The following is a 21,067-nucleotide window of genomic DNA, read 5'->3' on the forward strand; positions in this document are numbered from 1 at the left end:
TGAAAACCCTGTGAATAGCAGTGGTGCATTGTCTGATATAGTGCTAGAAAGTGAGAGAATGGCTCAAAAAGACCAGGCAGGGTTCCACTTTACTGTCCACAGGGTCACTAGGAGTTGGAATAGACTTGACAGCACTAACAACAAACAGCCCTCAAAGGAGAGTATTAATATCCCCATTTTACAAGTGAAAAAACTAAGGTTCAGAGACATTAAATAAATTGCTCAAAAGCTCACAGTTAATAGTTGGCAAATTCTAGACTCAACTCCATGCATTCTGACCCCAGAATTGTGCTCTTATCCGTTAAACTATACTTCAATTCCTAGACCCTTAACAAGGTATGCTGCTGTAATAAATAATATATCCCACTACCACCACCCTCCACCTACTCCAAGGACTTCTATTTTGTCTTGTCATTGTAAATTACTTTTGGTTCTGACTTGAATTCCTATGAGCCATGGGCACAAATCTCTTCTAGAACCTCTGTCCCAGACAACTGGCTCAGGCACAGCCAGGCAGGGGGCTTAAGGATCTCTTTTCACAGTGGGGCTTTGAGAGTGGCTGCCCCATCTGTTGTAACTTTAGACATGGTGTAGTAGCATCCCTAAGAGCTTGTAGCATCAAGCAAGTCCTGGCCTGTGCTGAGGATTGGGAGGCGGGCAGAGGCCACATGGCTGTCTGCAGCTCCTGCAACTTTACCAGGGAATCACGGGGCTGCAGACTTTCTGGCACTCTGAAAGCCCCAGGGCTCATGTAACCCTCAGGCATCTTGGAACTCAGGATTTTGTATTAGGTAGCAGGACGAGCCTTACAAAAAATGGTGCCTTCTTCCAACCCCAAGATAAATAGGGCAGGCAATTTCAATAATTAATTATTGTCTTCTAGAAAGATCCTCCTTTTAGAGGGAGAGAAACAGATGATAGAAAGGATTAATAGATGTCCTTGAATTATATCACAAGGTTTGACAGACAGAACATGAGCATTTTGACTCAATCACTGCTGTATCTCGTTGACTTTGCCAATGAGGTATTGCAGTGTCAGAGGGTGCCTACTTTCCTGAGTCCCTTACAAAATTAATTTTCTCTTGAAAACACCCCCAACCACAGGAAAAGATGAACTAACTTGGGGTGATAGCCAGAACATAGAAGGGTAAAATTTAGATTAACCAGCCCACTCTCTCTCCAGGTGCCATCAACAAATATCCCCCTGCAGATCTGAGATCCAAGTGTGTTAACATCAGCTCTCCCAACCCAGAGAACGATGGCACAGAAAACTCTGTTTTGTGAGTTGACAAATTCGCAGTTTGGGTAATACTACAGCTCAAAAAAATCCTTAATAAAATAATTTTAAATGAATGGCGTTTTAGTTTTAAGGACGCAAGTTTGGTTGTAAGGGGTGCGTGTGGGTGGGTGTGTGTGTGTTGAAATGCTCCTGGTTTGTGATGACAGTACAGATCTGGTGTTAATAACAGATAAGATATGACCCATATTAGAAAGAACCATGTTTCCATTTCTGTTGCTTTTAGGAAAATAAGAGGCCATTATTAATACCTTATTAGTAACTATGTAACACTAAAATAGAAAACTTATACAGTCCTGCATTGCTTAATGACAGGGATACCTTCCGAGAAATGTGTTGTTAGGTGATTTCGTCCTTGTGTGAACATCATAGAGTGCACTTACAGAATTCTAGGTGGTCTAGCCTACTGCACACCTAGGCTATATGGTACTAGTCTTACGGCTCCACTGTCATATATGCAGTCTGTCATTGACCGAAACGTTGTTATGAGGCACATGACTGTAGTATCAAAACTTAGATGTAACAATTTTAGAGCAGAAGAAAAACATGAAAAATAAAAAGTCACAAAAGCAACAAAAACATTTGCCATTTAGAAAACAGAACTCATATGAAGAGTGGTGGGAAAGATTCTTTTAAGTTTGATTTTGCAAAGTACAACCTTAAGTACTCAATAAAAATTCAGTGATGAAAATAATATTGGTTTGGAGTCCTAAGCTGCTGACACAAATGTCTAATTTCCCTTTGGAATATTAAAAATTTGCCCCTCAGTCAAAGTTATCCACAAACAGCATTTGGACTTTTCCAATCACGCACATGAAATTGATTCCTGTTGTATTGTCTGGCTGTATTTACCTTTAATCCTGCAAGGGACTTGGCTAACGTATTTTCATCTCTTTTCTCTGTGACCTCAGCTTTATTCCTGAGGTGTATGAAATAGAGACAGAAAACAGTGAGCTGTTTGGTGAATTTGGTTCCCAGGAGCAGCATGTCTTTGTAGTAGGGAGCAATCACAGTAGTGGTTCTGAGATCACTACTGATTTGATCCGGAAGTTATACATGCTCTTTTCAACTGGGGAACTGATGATGAAAGACAAGGAGGAGGCACATTCAGAAGAAACTGCAGCTCCAGCAAATGATAAACAACAAAATAAAAAAGGTAACCTTGAGTAAAATAGAACTGGAGGTCCTGAAGTACTTTTGTTTGGATTTTCCCCTGGTGGAAGATGAGCAAGAAGAACTCATTGGGACAGGTAGAGATGATAGGAAGAGGGGCTTATCAGCTAGGGTTACGAGAGGTCCCCAAAATAAGGGGGCAAGGGAGCTAAAATTCCAGTAAAGCAAAAAAGGGAGTCAGTGGTGCTGACAAAACCAGAACTACAAGTCAGTGTAAATGCTTGGTGTGGGTTCAGGGAATGGAGATGTGAGAAGGACAAGAACAAGGACCACAGGACCTGAGTAAGCGGGAGGAGCCCTGCCCCCTTGTATAAAATGGGAGTGGGGAGGAACTATGCAATGAGCCTCCAGAGTCTGAACACTCAGGGTCTGCCTTCTCCCTGAGCAACCAGGGCTTTCCCGGTCTGAGATGTAGATTTGTACCTGAGCCCCAGCCTCAGTGGGACCTGGAAAGAACAAGGCTGCTGTGGTTCAGAGGTCTCTGTGGAGGTTGAGGGCAGCTTCTTAGGCTGTGTGTGGAAATGGTTATGGACCTACAGCTAAAGAGAAAGCAAGAGATGGAGACAGGAAGCTATAGTAGGTTCTAAGGCAGCTGTTCACAACCTTTGCTGTATACCACAATTATATGGGCAATTATTTTAAAATAAATATTCCTGGATATCTACTAAAGCTGAAAATATGTCTATCGTATGACCCAGCTGTGTTACTCCAGTGTGTATACCCAATAGGAAAACATATATTCTCTAAGAGTCATGTACTAGAATGTTCATAACAGCACTGTTTGTAGTAGCCCCAAAGTGGGAACAAAAATGCCCAACAGCAGATATGATAAATAAATTTTTGTATGATTATATAATAAAATACTATATATGTATGTAGTATGTATACTTCATACGTATACATACTATATATTATATATTACATATATTATATATATCACATATATAATATATATCACATATATAATATATATTAGATATAGGTATAATTGTAGATATAGCTAGTATATAGATATAGAACAAAATCAGCAAAATGATGGAAAACAGGAGAGATAAAGATAGAGAAAATATGAAAAATATAGACAGCAAGGGGAGAGAAGATAAGATGCAAAAAGAAAAATCAAATATATATATGATGAAATACCTGATTCTGGTCAAGATGGACTAAGCTGCTGCAGCCTCAAGATGGAGTAACCCCATCCTGCCAACCACTCCCACTGATTCCAACTGAGAACTCTGGACAAAACATAAAAAGCAACCTGAGAACTCTGTAAAGTAAACAAAAGCAGGCATTTTCTGAAGGAGCATGAGTTTCCCATTTTCTTTTTTCTTTTATGGCTTTGTGCTGGGGGCAGACCCCAGTCCTGGAGCTGTGGTGGGAGTGGAGCAGGTTGCTAAAACTCAGTAGAAACCCTGTATTTCTGGGCAGAAGAACTGGGAAAAAGGGCCCCTGTTCGTCAAAAGTAGTGAAAGAAATCCCCATTTTTCCCCTCTTTTCTCTGATGGTCTGCTCTCATGGTTTGGAGCTGAGTGGAAGCCCAGATACCTAAAATTAAAAGAAACCCTGTTTTCCTGGCCAGAGGTACTGGGAAGAGAGGCCCTGTTGGCCAGCATGTGGGGATCACCTCAGAGAGAAGAGAACTGGAGAAGGGGATCCTCTCATTCTAATTAGGGAAACCTTGTAAGTCCCAGGCTCTCTGCTAAGCTGTACGTGGATGGGAAAGGCCCTCTAGAGGATAATGAAGGATTTGGACACCAAACAGATTAGAACCACTGCCCACAGAAGATGAGCTAGCACTTGCATTCTGAACCAACTGAGTTGATTGCCTCCTTAAAAAACAAATTAAAATTCTATAGAGAATTATAGTAGGACTTAGAGTCTATACAACATAATATTCAAAATGTTCAGGGTAAAAATCCAAAATTGTGGAACATACAAGGAACCAAGATATGTGAACTATTCTCAAAGGAAAAGACAGTCAGCAGATGCCAACCTCAATTTGACTCAGATGTTACAATTATCAGACACAGACATTAAAGCAGCTGTTATAACTCTGCTCCATGAGATAAAGGCAAACAACTTGAAATGAACAGAAAGCTGTTCTCAGCAGAAAAATAGAGAAAACAAAAAAGAGCCAAAAGAAAGTTTTAGAAGTAGAAAAAATATATCTGAAATGAGAAAATTCACTGGATGGGCTCAATAACAGAGTGAAGGTGAGAGAGGAAAGAGTCAGTGAACTTAAAGATAGATTAATTATAAAATCTGAAGAAAGAAAAGAGATTTTAAAAAATCAACAGAGCCTCAGAGACTTGTGTAACACTATCAAAGGTTTAACACTTGTTTCATTGGCATTCTAGAAGAAAGTAGAAATAAAGGAAAATTAGACTCATTCAGAAAAAATATTTGAGGAAATAATGGCCAAAAACTTCCCAAATTGGTAAGAGGTAACTTTACAAATTTTATAAACTCAGAGAAAACTCCACTTGGACGCATCATAATCTGTTGAAAACAAAAGATAAAGAAAACTCTTGAAGAATCTAGAGAAATACGTGTTACGAAAGAAGAGAACAACTATTCAAATGACTGGATTTCTCGTCAGAAACCAGGAAGGGGGGAAGACAGTGAAACAACGTTTTTTCTTTAAAGTGCTGAAAGGAAAGAACTGTGAACACAGAATTTTATATCCAGTGAAAATAGCCCTGCAGAATGAAGGCAAAATAAAGACATCCTCAGATGAAGGAAAACTGAGAATTTGTTGCCAACAGCCACATTCTGAAGGAGAGCTAAGATGGGTCCGCAGGGAGTTGGAGTGAGGTCAAGTGACTGGTGACTGGATGGTGAGAGAATATAGTGGACAAGTGAAACCCAGGAAGGGACATGAATGAGAAATCATGTCAGGGCTTGGAAGGGAGGCTGGGTGAGTAACAGCAAGCGGCAGGTGCCAGATGCAGCTCGCCCATGAACAGAGCTATACTGTTTGTAAGGTAATTTCATACATGTGATCTCACTGGGTTCCCTCCCAAACCCGGTGTGTTCATAACCCTGAGTTACTATGCCTCAGATGCAGGTGGAGAAACTGAAGCTCAAAGAGGTTTTCTGCCTTACTGGGACATGACCCTGGGCTGGCAACTCCTGATTCAGTGTGTTTTCCCAAGAGTTTTCAGAGACGGGGAGGTGACTGTAAGAGGGTGGGTGTCTTAGCCTCAGGCTGCCATAACAAATGCCGTAGACTGCGTGGTTTAAACAACAGTAATTTATTTTCTCACAGTTCTGGAGCCTGGGAAGTCTAAGATCAAGGCACTGGCCAATTTGGTCCCTGGTGAGAGCTCTCTTCCTGGCTTGCACACGGCTTACCTTCTTGCTGTGTCCTAACATGATGGAGAGAGTCCTGGTGGCTCTTCCTCTCCTTAGAATGGCACCGCTTTTATCAGATCAGGGCTCCACCCTTATGACCTCATTTAACCACAATAGCCTGCCTACAGGCCATATCATCAAAGCAGTCACATGCGGAGTTAGGGCTTCAACACATGAGTTTTGGGGGGATACAATTCAGTCTATAGTAGGGGATATAATTAACAATGCAATCACAGGAAAGAACCCTATAAATCAGCATTTCCCAAAATTGTCTGTTCATTGTAATCACCTGGCTATTTGTTGACAATTTCATAGTCCAGCCCACGCTCACATCAATTCAATCGCATTCTCTGGGGGTGAGACACAGGCGTCCATGCTTTTTTGAAGCTCCACAGGCGATTCCAGCGTGCATACAAGTTTGGAAAACACTGCTATAAATCCTGATTGAATCAGTCCTGTGAGGTATCTCATGGTGGTTCACTGCTGGAAATGAGAAGGTTGGTAGAATCGGAAGGATTATTAAGTGAACATGACCAATCCCTTTCTTGTTTGTTATCATTCTCCATAATTTCTTTCCTCCAAAAGTTTTCTCCATCTTTATGTTGAATTATCCATCATACATCTAGGAGTAGAAGACGTCTTTAATCATTTCCCTCAGAGAGTTCTAGCCAACAGCTTGATTGGGTGACATTTGGCCAGCCCTGCTCCATGAAGTCAGTCTGAGTCTCTTCAGAAAATGACAGTTGGCTTTTTTCTTGGAATCCTGGAAGGTTAGAATTTGGAAATTGGAATGACTTTAGAAATCACTGAGTTGTACTGTATCTGTTTACAGATAAGGAAGTGGAAGCTACAGACATCTGAACTGTGGGTTTTACCGAAGACTAATCACAGCACCAAGTCCAATGCTGTTTTGTCGCAATGATTTATAGTCTATAATTATGTTTCTAGAACACAAGTTCACCTTAAAGTTAGTCCACGAAAAGGAGATAATAAAATCTATCTATGCGTTGTTGAAATGTTGGAGATGACACATATGAAGCTCAGAATACACCCTGTGGCTGGCACATAATCAACTAGTATTATCCCTGAATGAATTCTCTAAGCCTGGTAATACACTTGACAGTTAAAAATAAAAATCCATTGTGAAGAATGATCAGCCTTTATATCACTTTGCTTATCTTCTATTTTCCCAAAGAGAGTGGGCTTTTATTTTCACTTGCCCATTTTTCTATTTTCACTTTGTCCATCTACTTAATGCACAGATTTTCTGTTTGCTCATTATAGTGTACATTTGCAAGATTTTAGTGTGGATTTCCTAAAGCATAACTGTATTCTTTTTCCCATTATGCCAACCACGGCTTGTTTCTTAGCCTTTCTTTTTCTAACATCAAGTGCGTTGTTTCTCAAAGTGTGGTCCCTGGACGGTAACATCAGCATCATCTAGGAACTCAAGAGAAATGCAGATTTTTGATTGCCCCCCACACCTACTGAATCAGAAACTCTGGGATTCGGGCCCTCCAGAGAGTTCTGATTTAGGCTAGAGTTTGAGAACTACTGACCCAGCATTATACATATTGAGCCTAAATTATTCATCTTTGATGGGGGTCTTTTCACCAGATATTAATGGGTATTGGGAAAAGAATTATTTTCCTGTAAAACCCTGATAAGTAAGTGTCCTTTTTGCAGGACTTCTCAATGCCTTTAATAGGCTAATGTACACCGTGATTCTGAGAGATTCAATAGTCAAACTAATTTGACCACAGAATCTTGTGTCAGGGGCATCTTATCAGGCTGGTGTTTTATAGAAACCACTTTGGGAAACAGTAGTTGAAAGAGTGAATCCAGGGATCAGACATGGATTTGAATCTTATGTCTGCAATTACTGGTCATGTGTTCTTGGGCACGTCATTTTGCCTCTCCGAGCTTCCATTTCCCCATCTGTAAAATGAGGATAATAACAGAGCCTACATCATAGGCTACTGTGAACAGTAATGAATGTAAAGTGCTTCGAACAACACTTTGCATAGAATAAAAGCTTAATGAGTGTTACCTATTGTTTAAAATTATGCTGATGGTAATGACAATGATGATAGTGATGATGACAAATGATATTAGAGCTGAGGGCCATGGTGGAAAGAATGCCAGGCAGGAAATGAGGAGAGCCAGATGCTAGTTTTAGTTCTGTCACTAACTAGCTTTGTGATCTTGAAAAGTCACCTGATTGCCCTGGACCTCAACTTTATTATTTGTATAATGAGGAGCTTGGGCAAAGCCAGTGTTTTTCATACCATGGGACACCAAAGAATTTCCAATACATGGATTTCTAAAAACTAGTCTTAAAGGACACTCTACCTTTAGAGTTTGTGTTTGAGGCATCATGGAGGGTCGCCTTTCCTGCATCCCCTTTTACAAATGCCCCCGACTTCACACAAAAATCGAATATTTGTCAGCTGTTCTAAATCTGATTACGGTACTCTGCTCAGATGTAAAACCCTTCTAGGGAGGCATGGGGTGGGAGTTGGGGTGGTGTTGTCAATCAAGGAGTCATTTTAAATATTGGGTCTATAGCCCTCCTTTAAGCTAGGTAAGGCTTCAGGTCTTTCCCATTCTGTACATGTTTCTGTTAAGGAAGAAGTGTGTCACTGGAAATGGGGCATTTGAACTCCTGTTTGGATGCTCTGAATCCAGGTATAGAGTGAGGGTGACAGAAGTGATGGTAAATTTCATTTAGTAATCTGGCCCATTCCATTTCCCAACTCTTGTCAAAGGATGCATCTCTCCTGAGTGGGAATTCCATGAGAATAAAGCAAAGAACATATAGGGGAAATATTGATGGAGAGCAAGCATTGTTTCATCAGGCAGAAAAAATCATAGCAAGAACCTCAATGGTTTACCTATCTTGGAATGGAATCCTAAGTAAGATGTCATCGCAGATACCCTCAGTAACATACTTATTTCAATTAAAAGATGAAATTAGACTCTATCTAAGGCAGGGATGTTGATTGGTTTTACAAAATGAGGACCAGTTCTGCCATAATTATGCTATATGGGGACATGTCGCATAAAGTGAATGAGCTGAGTTGCAACTTCAACATTCTGAAGAGAAAAATATGTAAAACAGATTATAAGAAATATTTTATCAAAAAATATAGTAATAGCCCATGTGTCAAGTGTGCTTAATTTAGCAATATTAAATTTTTGCCACCGTATTTGGATTCTTGAGTTAAACTCTGTGCCTCTAAGTGAAAGAGTAGCTGGTATAATTAATAGTTGTTTGGTAAAGTGTTTTTGGGTACATTTCCCAGAAGTGAGAAAATGTCGTCTAGTGACTGAGTAACAGATTCTTTTATTAAACCTTTTTTAAATTATTTATTTATTTTATTGTGGTAACTGGTTCATAATGTTATATAAATTTCAGGTGTACCTCATTATGTTTCGATTTCTGTGTGGATTACATCATGTTCACCACCCAAAGACTAATTACAATCAATCACCACACGTGTGCCTAATCACCCCTTTTGCCCTCTTCCCTCACCTCTTACCCTTTCCCCTCTGGTAACCACCAATCCAATCTCTGTCTCTCTGTGATTGTTTGTTGTTGTTTTTATCTTCTACTTATGAGTGAGATCATATGATGTTTGGCTTTCTCCCTCTGACTTACTGCGCTTAGCATAATACCCTCAAGGTCCATCCATGTTGTTACAAATGGCCAGATTTCATCATTTCTTATGGCCGAGTAGTATTCCATTGTGCAAATATATCACATCTTCTTTATCCATTCATTCCTTGATGGGCACGTAGTTTGCTTCCAAGTCTTGGCTATTGTGAATAATGCTGCAATGAACATAGAGGTGCATGTATCTTTATGCATTCATGTTTTCATGTTCTTGGATAAATACCCAGCAGTGGGGTAGCCAGATCATATGGTAGGTCTATTCTTAATTTTTTGAGGATACTCCATACTGCTTTCCATAGTGGTTGCACAAGTTTGCACTCCCATCAGCAGTGTGTGAGAGTTCCCTTCTCTCCACGTCCTCTCCGACACTTATTTCCTGTCTTGTTAGTTATAGCCATTCTGATAGGAGTGAAGTGATATCTCATTGTAGTTTTGATTTGTGTTTCCCTGATAGTTAATGATTTTAAACATCTTTTCATGTGCCTGTTGGCCATCTGTATATCTGCTTTGAAGAAATGTCTGTTCAGATCTTTTGCCTATTTTTTAATTGGGTTCTTAGATTTTTTTGTTGTTGAGATGTATGAGTCTTTATATATTTTGGATATTAACCCCTTATCAGATATATGGTTTGCAAATATCTTCTCCCGATTGTTAGGTTGTCTTTTCATTTTGTTGATGGTTTCCTTTGCTGTGCAGAAGCTTTTTAGTTTGATGTAGTCCCATTTGTTCATTTTTTCTATTGTTTCCCTTGCCTGGTCAGACATGGTACTTGAAAATATGCTGCTAAGACCAATGTTGAAGAGCCTACTGCCTATATTTTCTTCTAGAAGTTTCATGGTGTCACATCTTACATTCGAGTCTTTAATCCATTTTGAGTTAATTTTTGTGTATGGTGTAAGATAATGGTCTACGTTCATTCTTTTGCACATGGCTGTCCAGTTTCCCCAACACCATTTATTGAAGAGACTTTCCTTTCTTCATTGTATGTTCTTGGCTCCCTTATCGAAAATTAGCTGTCCATAAATGTGTGGGTTTATTTCTGGGCTCTCGATTCTGTTTCATTGATATATTAGTCTGTTTTTGTGCCAGTACCGTGCTGTTTTGGTTACTATAACTTTGTAGTGTATTTTGAAATCAGGGAGTGTGATACCTCCAGCTTTGTTCTTTTTTATCAGGGTTCCTTTGGCTATTTGGGGTCTTTTGTTGCTCCATATAAATTTTAGGATTCTTTTTTCTATTTCTATGAAAAATGTTGTTGGAACTTTGATAGGGGTTGCATTGAATCTGTAGATTGATTTAGGAAGTATGGACATTTTAACGATGTTAATTCTTCCAACCCAAGTGCAAGAAATATCTTTCCATTTCTTCGTGTCATCTTCAAATTCTTTCAACAATGTTTTATAGTTTTCAGTGTACAGATCTTCCACCTCTTTGGTTAAGTTTATTCCTGGATATTTTATTCTTTTTGTTGCAATTACAAATGGGATTGTATACTTAATTTCTCTTTCTGCTACTTTGTTGTTAGTGTATAGAAATGCAACTGATTTTTGTATCTTGATTTTGTATCCTGCAGCTGTACCATATTCATTTATTTATAAAAGTTTTCTGGTGGATTCTTTAGGGTTTTCTATATATAAAATCATGTCATCTGAAAATAGTGACAGTTTCACTTCTTCCTTTCCAGTTTGGATCCCTTTTATTTCTTTTCCTTACCTGATTGTTCTGGCTAGGACTTCCAATAATATCTTAAATAGGAATGGTGAAAGTGGGCATCCTTGTCTGGTTGATGTTCTCAGAGGGATAATTTTCAGTTTTTCTCCATTGAGAATATTAGCTGTGTGTTTGTCATATATGGCCTTTATTATGTTGAGGTACTTTCCTTCTGTACCCATTTTATTCAGGGTTTTTATCATAAATGAAAGCTCTATTTTGTCAAATGCTTTCTCTGCATCTATTGAGATGATTGGGTGATTTTTATTCTTCATTTTGTTAATGTGGTGTATCACGTTGATTGATTTGCAGATGTTGAACCATCCTTGCATTCCTGGAACAAATTCCACTTGATCATGGTGTATGATCTTTTTAATGTATTATTGTGTTTGATTTGCTAGTATTTTGTTGAGGGTTTTTGCATCGATGTACTATAGTGATATTGATCTGTAATTTTCTTTTTTTGTGTTGTCCTTGTCTGGTTTTGTTATCAGGGTAATGTTGGCTTTGTAGAATGAGTTAGGAAGCTTCTCCTCCTCTTCAATTTTTTGGAACAGTTTGAGAAGGATAGGTATTAAGTCTTCTTTGAATGTTTGGTAGAATTCATCAGGGTGTTGTCTGGTCCTGGACTTTTATTTTTGGGGAGGTTTTTGATTACTGTTTCAATCTCCTACCTGGTGATTGGTTTATTTAAATTCTCTATTTCTTCTTGATTCAGTTTTGGATGGTTGTATGATTCTAAGAATTTATCTATTTCTCCTAGATTATCCAATTTGTTGGCATATATCTTTTCATAGTATTCTCTTATAGTCTTTTGTTTTTCTGAGGTGTCTGTTGTAATTTCTCCTGTTTCATTTCTGATTTTATTTATTTGAGACTTCTCTCTTTTTTTCTTGGTGAGTCTAGCTAAAACTTTGTCAATTTTGTTTACTTTTCAAAGAATCAGCTCTTGGTCTCATTGATTTTTTCTGTTGTTTTTTAAGTCTCTATTTCATTTATTTCTGTTCTGATTTTTATTTCCTTCCTTCTACTGATTTGGGGCTTTGTTTGTTCTCCTTTTCCAGTACCTTCTGGTGTGGTTAGATTGTTTATTTGAGATTTTTCTTGTTTGTTGAGTAGCTCTGTGTTGCTATAAACTTCCTTCTTAGAACTGCTTTTGCTGTATCCCATAAATTTTGGCATGTTGTATTTTCATTTGTCTTCAGATATTTTTGATTTCTCCTTTGACTTCTTCACTGGCCCAATCATTGTTTGGTAGCATTTTGTTTAATCCCCACGTATTTGTGGCTTTTCTGAGTTTCTTCCTGTAGTTGACTTCTAGTTTCGTACCTTTGTGACCTGAAAAGATGTTTGGTATTATTTCAGTCTTCTTAAATTTATTGAGACTTGTTTTGTGTCCTAATATGTGATCAGTCTTGGAGAATGTTCCATGTGCATTTGAAAAGAGTTAGAATTCTGTGGTTTTCAGATGGAATGTTCTGTATATATCTACTAAGTCCATCTGGTCTAATGGGTCATTTAAGGCCACTGTTTCCTTATTGATCTTCTGTTTGGATGATCTATCCATTGGTATAAGTGGAGTGTCGAAGTCCTCTACTATTATTGTGTTACTATCCATTTCTCTTTTTATGTCTGCTAATAGTTGCTTTATATATTTAGGTGCTCCTATGTTGGGTGAGTAGAAATTTACAAGTGTTATATCCTCTTGTTGGATTGTTCCCTTTATCATTATGTAATGCCCTTCTTTGTCTTTTGTTACAGTTTTTGTTTTAAAGTCTATTTTGTCTAATATAGATATTGCTACCCTGGCTTTCTCTTCATTGCCATTTGCATGGAGTATCTTTTTCAATCCCTTCACTTTCTGTTTGTGAGTGTCTTTAGGTCTGAAGTGTGTCTCTTCTATGTAGCATATATATGGGTCTTGTTTTTTTTATCCAATCAGCCACCCTATGACTTTTGATTGGAGCTTTTAGTCCATTGACATTTAAAGTAGCTATTGATAAGTATGTACTTATTGCTATTTTGTTACCTTTCTTCTGGGTGTTTCAGTAGTTCTTCTTCTCTTCCTCTCTTCCCTTGTGGTTTAATGGCTTTCTTGAGTATTATGCTTGGGTTCCTTTCTCCTAATTTTTTATGTCTTTATTATAGGTTTCTGGTCTGTGATTACCATGGGGTTCATACATAATAACCTATGTATATAGCAACCTATATTAAGTTGATGGTCTCTTTAATTTGACCTCTTTCTAAAAGCTCTACTCTCTTACTCCCCTCCTCCCGCATTTTATGCTTTTGATATCATATCTAACCTCTTTTTGTGTGTATGTTTATCCATTACCCACTTATCATGGAAATAGGTAATTTTAGTACGTTTGTCTTTTCACCTTCATATTATCTTCACAGGTGGTTGATCTGCTACCTCTACTGTATTTTTGCCTTTACCAGTGATTTTATTGCCTTTGTTTTTTTTTTTTATAACTTTCTTATTCCTATCTGTGGTCTTCTCTTTCCCACTTAAATAAGTACCTTTAGCATTTCTTGTAAAACTGGTTTCTTGGTGATAAACTCCTTTAATTTTTGCTTGTCTGGGTAACTCTTTATTTCTCCTTCCACTCTGAATAACTTTGCCAGGTAGAGTATTCTTGGCTGTAGGGTTTTTCCTTTGCAGTCTTTAAATATATTGTGCCAATCCTTTCTAGCCTGTAGGCTTTCTCCTGAGAAGTCAGCTGATAGGCTTATGGGGTTTCCTTTGTATGTAACTTGTTGCCTTTCTCTTGCAACTTTTAGGATTCTCTCTTTGTCTTTAATTTTGGACATTTTAATTATAATCTGTCTTGTTGTGAGCCTCTTTGGGTTTATCTTGTTTGGTTCTCTCTGTGCTTCCTGTGCCTGGATATCTATTTCCTTCTTTAGATTAGGAAAGTTTTCAGCTATTATATCTTCAAGTAGATTCTCTGCCCCATTGTCTCTCTCTTCTTCTCCTGGGACACCTATAATACAAATATTAGTGCACTTGCTATTATCTCAGAGTTCCCTTAGACTGTTATCATTCTGTTTAATTCTTTTTTCTTTTATCTTTTCAGCTTGGGTGATTCCTCTAGTCTTTCATCCAGCTCACTGATCCCTTCTTCTGTATCATCTACTCTGCTATTGAGTCCGTCTAGTGAATTTTTCATTTCCAGTGTTGTATTCTTCATTTCTGATTGGTTCTTTTTTATATTTTCCAATCTTGGTTAATGTTCTCACTGAGTGCACCCATTCTTCTCCCAACATCGGTGAGCATCCTTATGACTTTTTGTTTGAATTCTTTGTTAGGTAGACCTTTTATTTCTGTTTCATTTAGTCCTTTTGCTGGAGTTTTGTCCTGTTCTCTTTTTGGAATGTATTCCTTTGCCTCATCATTTTGCCTCTTTCTCTGTGCTTATATCTATGTATTAGGTGGGTCAGGTACCTCACCTAATCTTGGAGAAGTGTCCTTATGTAAGAGATGCCTTATGAGGCCTGGCAGGGTGCCTCCCTCTTGTCACCAGTTCCAAATGTTCTAGGATTGACCCCTGGGTGAGTTACATGTGTCTTTCTGTTGTGGCAGGGTTGCACTTGCTGCAGGTGCCCAGGGAGGTTGGGTGTCCCCCTGGCTAGCTGGTTGTGATACTCAGCTGCGTGTGACTGCTATGGACCATTTAGTCACTTTATTGGGCATGGGGAGCCCCAGCACAGTTGGCTGCAAGGTCTAATAGTACATTCCTGTTGCAGTTTATCTGTTAAGTGAGTAGGCCCTCAGCTTGACTGGTTGGTAGGCTCAGGGATTTACAGTTGCTGTAGGCTTCTGGCCTGCAAGGCTCTTGTCAGCTCTCTCAGGATTGCAGCTGAGTGGGGCTGGCCCCATGCACAGGAGCATGCAATTGTTTTAGGCTTTGTAAGGTGGGGCTGATCCCCTATGTGGCTTAGGATTGCTTCCAGCTGGCCATGAGGTGCCGTGGCTTGTAAAGGTGGAATTTTTTTCTCTCCAGGAAGGACTTTCTGCCTCTTCTACTTCTGTCAGGACTGTCCCTTGTTGCAGGGGTTCTTTAAATCCAGTTTTCAGTTCTCTCTCAGGGGTAATTGTTCCTAGAGTAGTTGTAAATTTGTTGTCTTCATGGGAGGAGGTGAGTTCAGAGTCTGCCTACGCCGCCATCTTGACGCCTCTCTGTAAAACACTTTGCAAGATTACTGGGTGGTTTTTGGCATATAAACTCAGAAACAACTCAAAGAATTGTTTGACACTGCTATAATAAAACTCCTTCACTACCCATCTATCTATGTAAACAATATTTATCAGTGCTTAAATCTAAAAGAATAACTATTAATAGAATTCATATTAAAATTTGCCTCACTCTTAACAAATTTTAATAAGTAAAAATAATAGAGAAAAACTACCCATCTCATTAAGAAATGCATTTCCAATAAAAATCTTTACTTTTTGTTTTGATAGAATTACCAAAATTTAAATATACCTGGTGTTTTGATAAATTCTACTGGTAATCCATCTAGAAAAAATTTTAACACATGGAAGGTTATAGTCATAGGAAATAAAAGACATACATTTAAATATATGTTTTTTGCTGCAGAGAACTATGATTAGACAAACAAGAAAAGATCTTAAAGCATGTAAATATATTACAGTTAGAATGAAATTCTGTGAAGGAAGTATCTGGAATAGAAATACATGTTTAAGGAGAGAAATGAACATTACAAAATATCTTTTAATCCTGAACGTATTTACATATATTTTAAATCAATAATGGTGGTATTGAATCACTATGATATTTAGATTCCATTGGGTAAATTAAAAGAGAAATGTGGAAGTTTTATTTTTAAATGTCAGTTTTTACAATATGTCACAAATTACACCTTTTTTAATCACTTAAACTCATAATAAAATAATTAGATGTTAACTTTAAAATATGTAAGGCAGGAGTTCATAATTTTTTTCCTTTGAGGAGGAGATGTAAGCAAAAGTGTCCAAAGATGAGTAGGTAGGATCATTTCTCAGATCCTATGTGGGGCCAGCTTCCCTGGAGCTGACCCTGAGGTGAGGATTCTTGTGCATGTGATTGTCACTCACGGGAGAACTAGAAAGGGAATGGAGGCAGCAAGACAGGGAAGGAGTAGAAGCCAAACAAGGGTGTCATCTTAGACCAAGTGCCATTGAGGCCAGCTTCAGCTTGCTCCTCCTGGCACTCAGGATTGTGACTTATGCTGCAGAGTTGTTCTGACCTGAGGCAAAGATGTCAGGCTTTCTTACTCCCCTGGGGGTCATTGATTGGTCAAGGGCTGCCTTAGGGAGGGCCGTAAACTCCCAGGCACTGATGCTGCATGTGATTAAAGCCACTCCAGAGGCTGGACAGGATCCCTCTGAAGAAGAATAGTAGGTGCTGATGCTGGAAGCAAATCTTACATGGAGGTGGTCAGGGAAAAGAGGGAAGAGGGAAGGAGGGGCAGGAATGTTATCCTAGAAATTAATGCTAAAAAACAGACCAGAGGGATTTTGGACATAGTCCATCCAGCTCTGCACATTCCCTCTAGCTCTGAATCAATGATACCAGCCACCAAATGTGCTAAGCATGAAATTTCAGAACATGAATGTACCAACGTTTTCCTAGGAAGAAGTATAACCATAATTCTACTTATAAGTTGCTCACTTATATGTATTATCACATCACACTTTTATTTTGACTATTGAAAATGGTAAAACTACATGTGTTCATTTCATATGGGGCATAAAAAGGAGTAGACTCTAGAAGGAATGTTTTAAACAAATCCTGTGACATTAAGAGCAATGCATATTTTAATGTTTTGCAGATGGTGAGGATGCAAGATGATCATAGCAGCAAAGAAGATAGCTCCATTGGCATGTGTAATTCCATGTGGTTGTAACCAGAGAGCATAAATCATCTGTTAGAGGTGGAGCATTAGGTGGCAGGAATTTTTCATGAAAAGAATTGGCTAGTTACATGCTAAATTTGTTCTGTTTCAAATCTGAGGGAAACACATTTCTGAGTGAAGACATCAATGAACAGGCCTGAGAAACTAGAAATGATTTTGTTTCTCCTGAGAATTGGGACAACTGACCTTGAAGAGTTGACTGAATTTTTTCTTTGACAGCTCTGTATGGGTCAGGCATCAATTCCAATGATGTATCTGCCTAAATAAGATTTCTGTCATAATTTTCATCCTATCTATACCTCAAATGGGACTTGAGTAAAAAGCAGTTACAATTAGAATTTTCTGGGAATGTCTTCTAGCTATTCATAGAACTAGACACCCATGCCTATGTCTTCAGTTCTGATAAGACCCCAATGTTGCATCTAGCACTGATTGCCCTGTAAAACCCACCTGTGAGGCTGCCATCACCATAGTCAATGCTTGCTCTTTACCAAGACATTTACAAAAGAACGGAATTTGTGAGAAAGAAAAAAGTGAAACGAGGCTAATTGTATGAACTTCTATTTTCTGCTGTCATCATTTGTTTTATGTTTTAGTATACTTTGCTTTGTGTGTACTTGATTTTTGCTGCAAAAAAACAAAACATTATGAAAAAGGATGACCGGTTCTGTATGACCGGAATGCTTCTTGGGAATTACAACATGGCAAGAGACAAGTTCTGAAATAAAAGCAAGTCTGACCTGGAAGCTTGTTCTGTTCATTTTTATTTAACAGAAGTCTCCCTCAGACCCATTGGAATGCCAGTACGTGATTAAACATATTTGAAAAATATACATAAAATGTAAAATAAGCCAAGAGTGAATTCATTTTAAAAATCATCCAATTTGGTTAAGGCAACAGGTAATTGCCAAGTCCATGAGTATATATTGTATATTTTAAAAAGTGACTGTTAATGGGGTATTACTATAGGCAATCTTGTACTTTTTCCACGTAATTTTCCTTACATTACTCCTGTTTTAATGATTTAAAAATAATCCAATCAATTAATTCTAGGTTGTCAAAAATCTTAAAGTAGCCACTTGTTGCTCTCTGGGAACTTCTAAAGCAAACTTGACTCATTTAATGAATTAGTTTTGTTTTTCCCTAAGAATCCTGGTGTGTATGTGTGTGTTTAAATGTATGCACAAAAAATACATCAGACCCCTAAACCTGAAAGTAACATGGGTTATCAAGAATGTGAAGCCAGAGGCACTCACCCTGCTGATGGGAGTGTAAATTGTTCCACCTTTACATTAGAGCATCATCTTAGCAATATCTAGTTAGGTTGACGATGCACATATCCTACAACCCAGTGATCCCACTACTAGATTTATATGCCTATAGATCTTGCACATGTACACAGAGAAGCAAACATGAACACGTTCACTGCAGTGTTCTGTGTTTTAGTGAAGACTTGAAACCAACCAAAATGTCCTAAATGTGGTATGTTCATACAATGGAATATGATACAGCAGTCCCATTGATAAACTAGAGCTGTATCTATAACTGCGGACAAATCTCAAAGATAGTATTGAACCAAAAAGAGTAGTGGAAGGATACATAATGACATCATTTATACGACATTTTAAAACCTGAGAAGTAATGCTATGTCTTGTTTATGAACACCCACAACTGTAGTAAGAGCATATATAGAGACAATAAGCACCAAATTCAAGACAATGGTTATCTTTCAATGGAGAGGGGTAAAGCCGGGGTTCAACTGTCATTATAATGTTTTATCTCTTAATCTGGGTGATGGAAAAATGGGTGTTTCTTATTTTTTTATACACTTTTGGATCCCTGACATATTTCATAATTAAAAGAGTGAACCAAGTCATCAAAATAAATGTAAAATTTAAGTAAATCCTTATGCTACATCCAGAACTGTGTTAAGAATTGTGGAAAATTTAAAAATATATATAACTATCCTTGACTTGAGAAGTTTGCATTAAGTCAAGGTCGCTAGAGTTAGGGAACATTCTAGAACAATGGTTCTCCTTGACACCAAGTACCAGGGAAAATTGTCCCCTTCACTGATATGCTACATAATTTTGATCAATATAGAAAATTAGTTTGTTACCACTGAGTGTACATTCACTTTTGATGTAAATTTTTATGTCTGAGTGGTCACTTGAGGTTACAGAGCACAATTTGATGCATTAGAGGTAAGAGGGGTGACATTAAGTGACATTGTTTCACTGAAGGAACAGTTACACTGTAAATATAGGAGACTTTCAAAATAAGTGTATTATATATTTTGGACATTCAAACCAAAAGATAGTACTTGAATGTGTGCTATGGGCACAAGAAAGTTGAAAACCAATAGCGGAGAATGACCATAGGATGATAAAAATACTGTGCATGAATTCAGAGTAACACTGCTGAGTAGAGCCAGTAATTGCTTTGGAAATCAAAGAAGGAAAAAATCACTTGGCATTTAAATAATTGGAGAAGACTTCAAGGAATAAATGGGATTCATAGCAGATCCCTACTTACAGATCCCTAAGGCTCTCCTCCTAGCTCCTGTAAGATAACAGTACAAACTCCCTCCATACCTTAAAAACTCTGCAAAATCTTACCTTTGCTTACCTTCCCAGCCCTCTCTCTTCCCACTGCAAGCAACCTCTTCCCCTCCCGACCACCTATTCATCTTGTTGGGCTGTCTCCTGTTTGGTAACACCTTTCCTAAGCTTCCCAAAGCTGAGCAATGTAACCCTTGTCCCACTGTATAGTCTCTCAGTACTGGATCTCTCCCTCCAGGTCCCAGCAGGGAGCATTATAATGGCTCAGCCCATTCACTTGTCTGTGTCCCCAAGAGACACTGAAGTGAGCATCCCCATTTGTTCATCACTATACCCCCAACACCTAGGATAGTGCCTGGCACTTAAAAGGCATTCAATAAAGAATTGATGAACGAACGAGCAAAGTCACCTTGAAAGATAAATATGGTTTGATTTGACGGAGAGGAGAGGAACTGGCATGAGCAATGACCAGGATACAAAAGCCAGCAAGACCTGTGTGTTTGTTTGTGCACTGAGTTGAGTGGGGAAATTGAGACTGTGTGAGCAGGGCTTGTACGGGGGCCAGTATGACTGGATTGGAAACCTGGGGATTAGTGGAAGCTGAGGTCATGGCAAGTGTGATGAGTTGCTGAAAAGCCTTTTTATATAAGCTTAAAAAAACCCAGTAAACTTTTAAAAAATCTTGAACCATTCCACAATAGGCGATCTGTTTGACTATGGAGTCATTGATAAGCAAAATTGCACTTGCTCAAAAAGGAGCCACGGCACACGCATCAGATATGCATTTTCCCAGGGGTTCTGTGCAGAAATGACCCACAGCTGAGCCACCGCAGTCTTACATGGCATGGACAATGCACTGCGGAACAGCTGGTCAGAATTACAGATGACTAAGAATCCTGTGATCTCTCTGGAAAACTTCATTTGACATTTTAAATCTGATTCTTAGATCTATTATCTGAATGTGAGCAGTGTGGTTGAGAATTTGAATAGTCATAGTTGAACATGTGTGAACTCCCTATTGGATTCCCTAAATTAAAACCTCTTTCTATCGTCTGATCCAGAATTCTGGAATTTTCTTTTGACTAAATTTCTTCTCTGGTCCTCCCTTGTCCACCTTGACAAGCTTAGCACCTCTCACCTTGTAGTACATCAGAAATTTAATAGGTGTTCAATAACTACTTTTCTTTGTGTAGGAGGAGATAAATGAATAAAGCCTATCTTGCTGAGCCTGGTGAGTAACCTGTTGGCCTCCCTCCCTTCTTCTCCAAGCTTCTGCTTCCCAAACTGAATTTGGATTCTGTATTGAGAAAAAGTCCTATACCAGCTAGAAGTTGTCCTCTACACAAATGCCACTGATAAGGAAGTTCTCGTCTC

The 21,067-nt window shown here is 38.5% G+C and overlaps 1 protein-coding gene across 1 annotated transcript in view; it reads left to right on the forward strand.

The window, feature by feature from the left end:
- Positions 1–17,878, forward strand: part of COL6A5 (collagen type VI alpha 5 chain) — a 130,940-nt gene extending 113,062 nt beyond the window's left edge. Inside the window, exons 39-41 of the mRNA XM_014859456.3 lie at positions 1,184–1,280; positions 2,209–2,453; positions 17,049–17,878. Coding sequence (XP_014714942.3) covers positions 1,184–1,280; positions 2,209–2,453; positions 17,049–17,068 — 362 coding nt within the window. The 3' untranslated portion in view covers positions 17,069–17,878. The remainder of the gene's footprint in view (positions 1–1,183; positions 1,281–2,208; positions 2,454–17,048) is intronic.
- Positions 17,879–21,067: the final 3,189 nt, after the last annotated feature.

Source organism: Equus asinus, chromosome 21 (genome assembly GCF_041296235.1).
Source record: "Equus asinus isolate D_3611 breed Donkey chromosome 21, EquAss-T2T_v2, whole genome shotgun sequence".
NCBI lineage: Eukaryota > Metazoa > Chordata > Mammalia > Perissodactyla > Equidae > Equus > Equus asinus.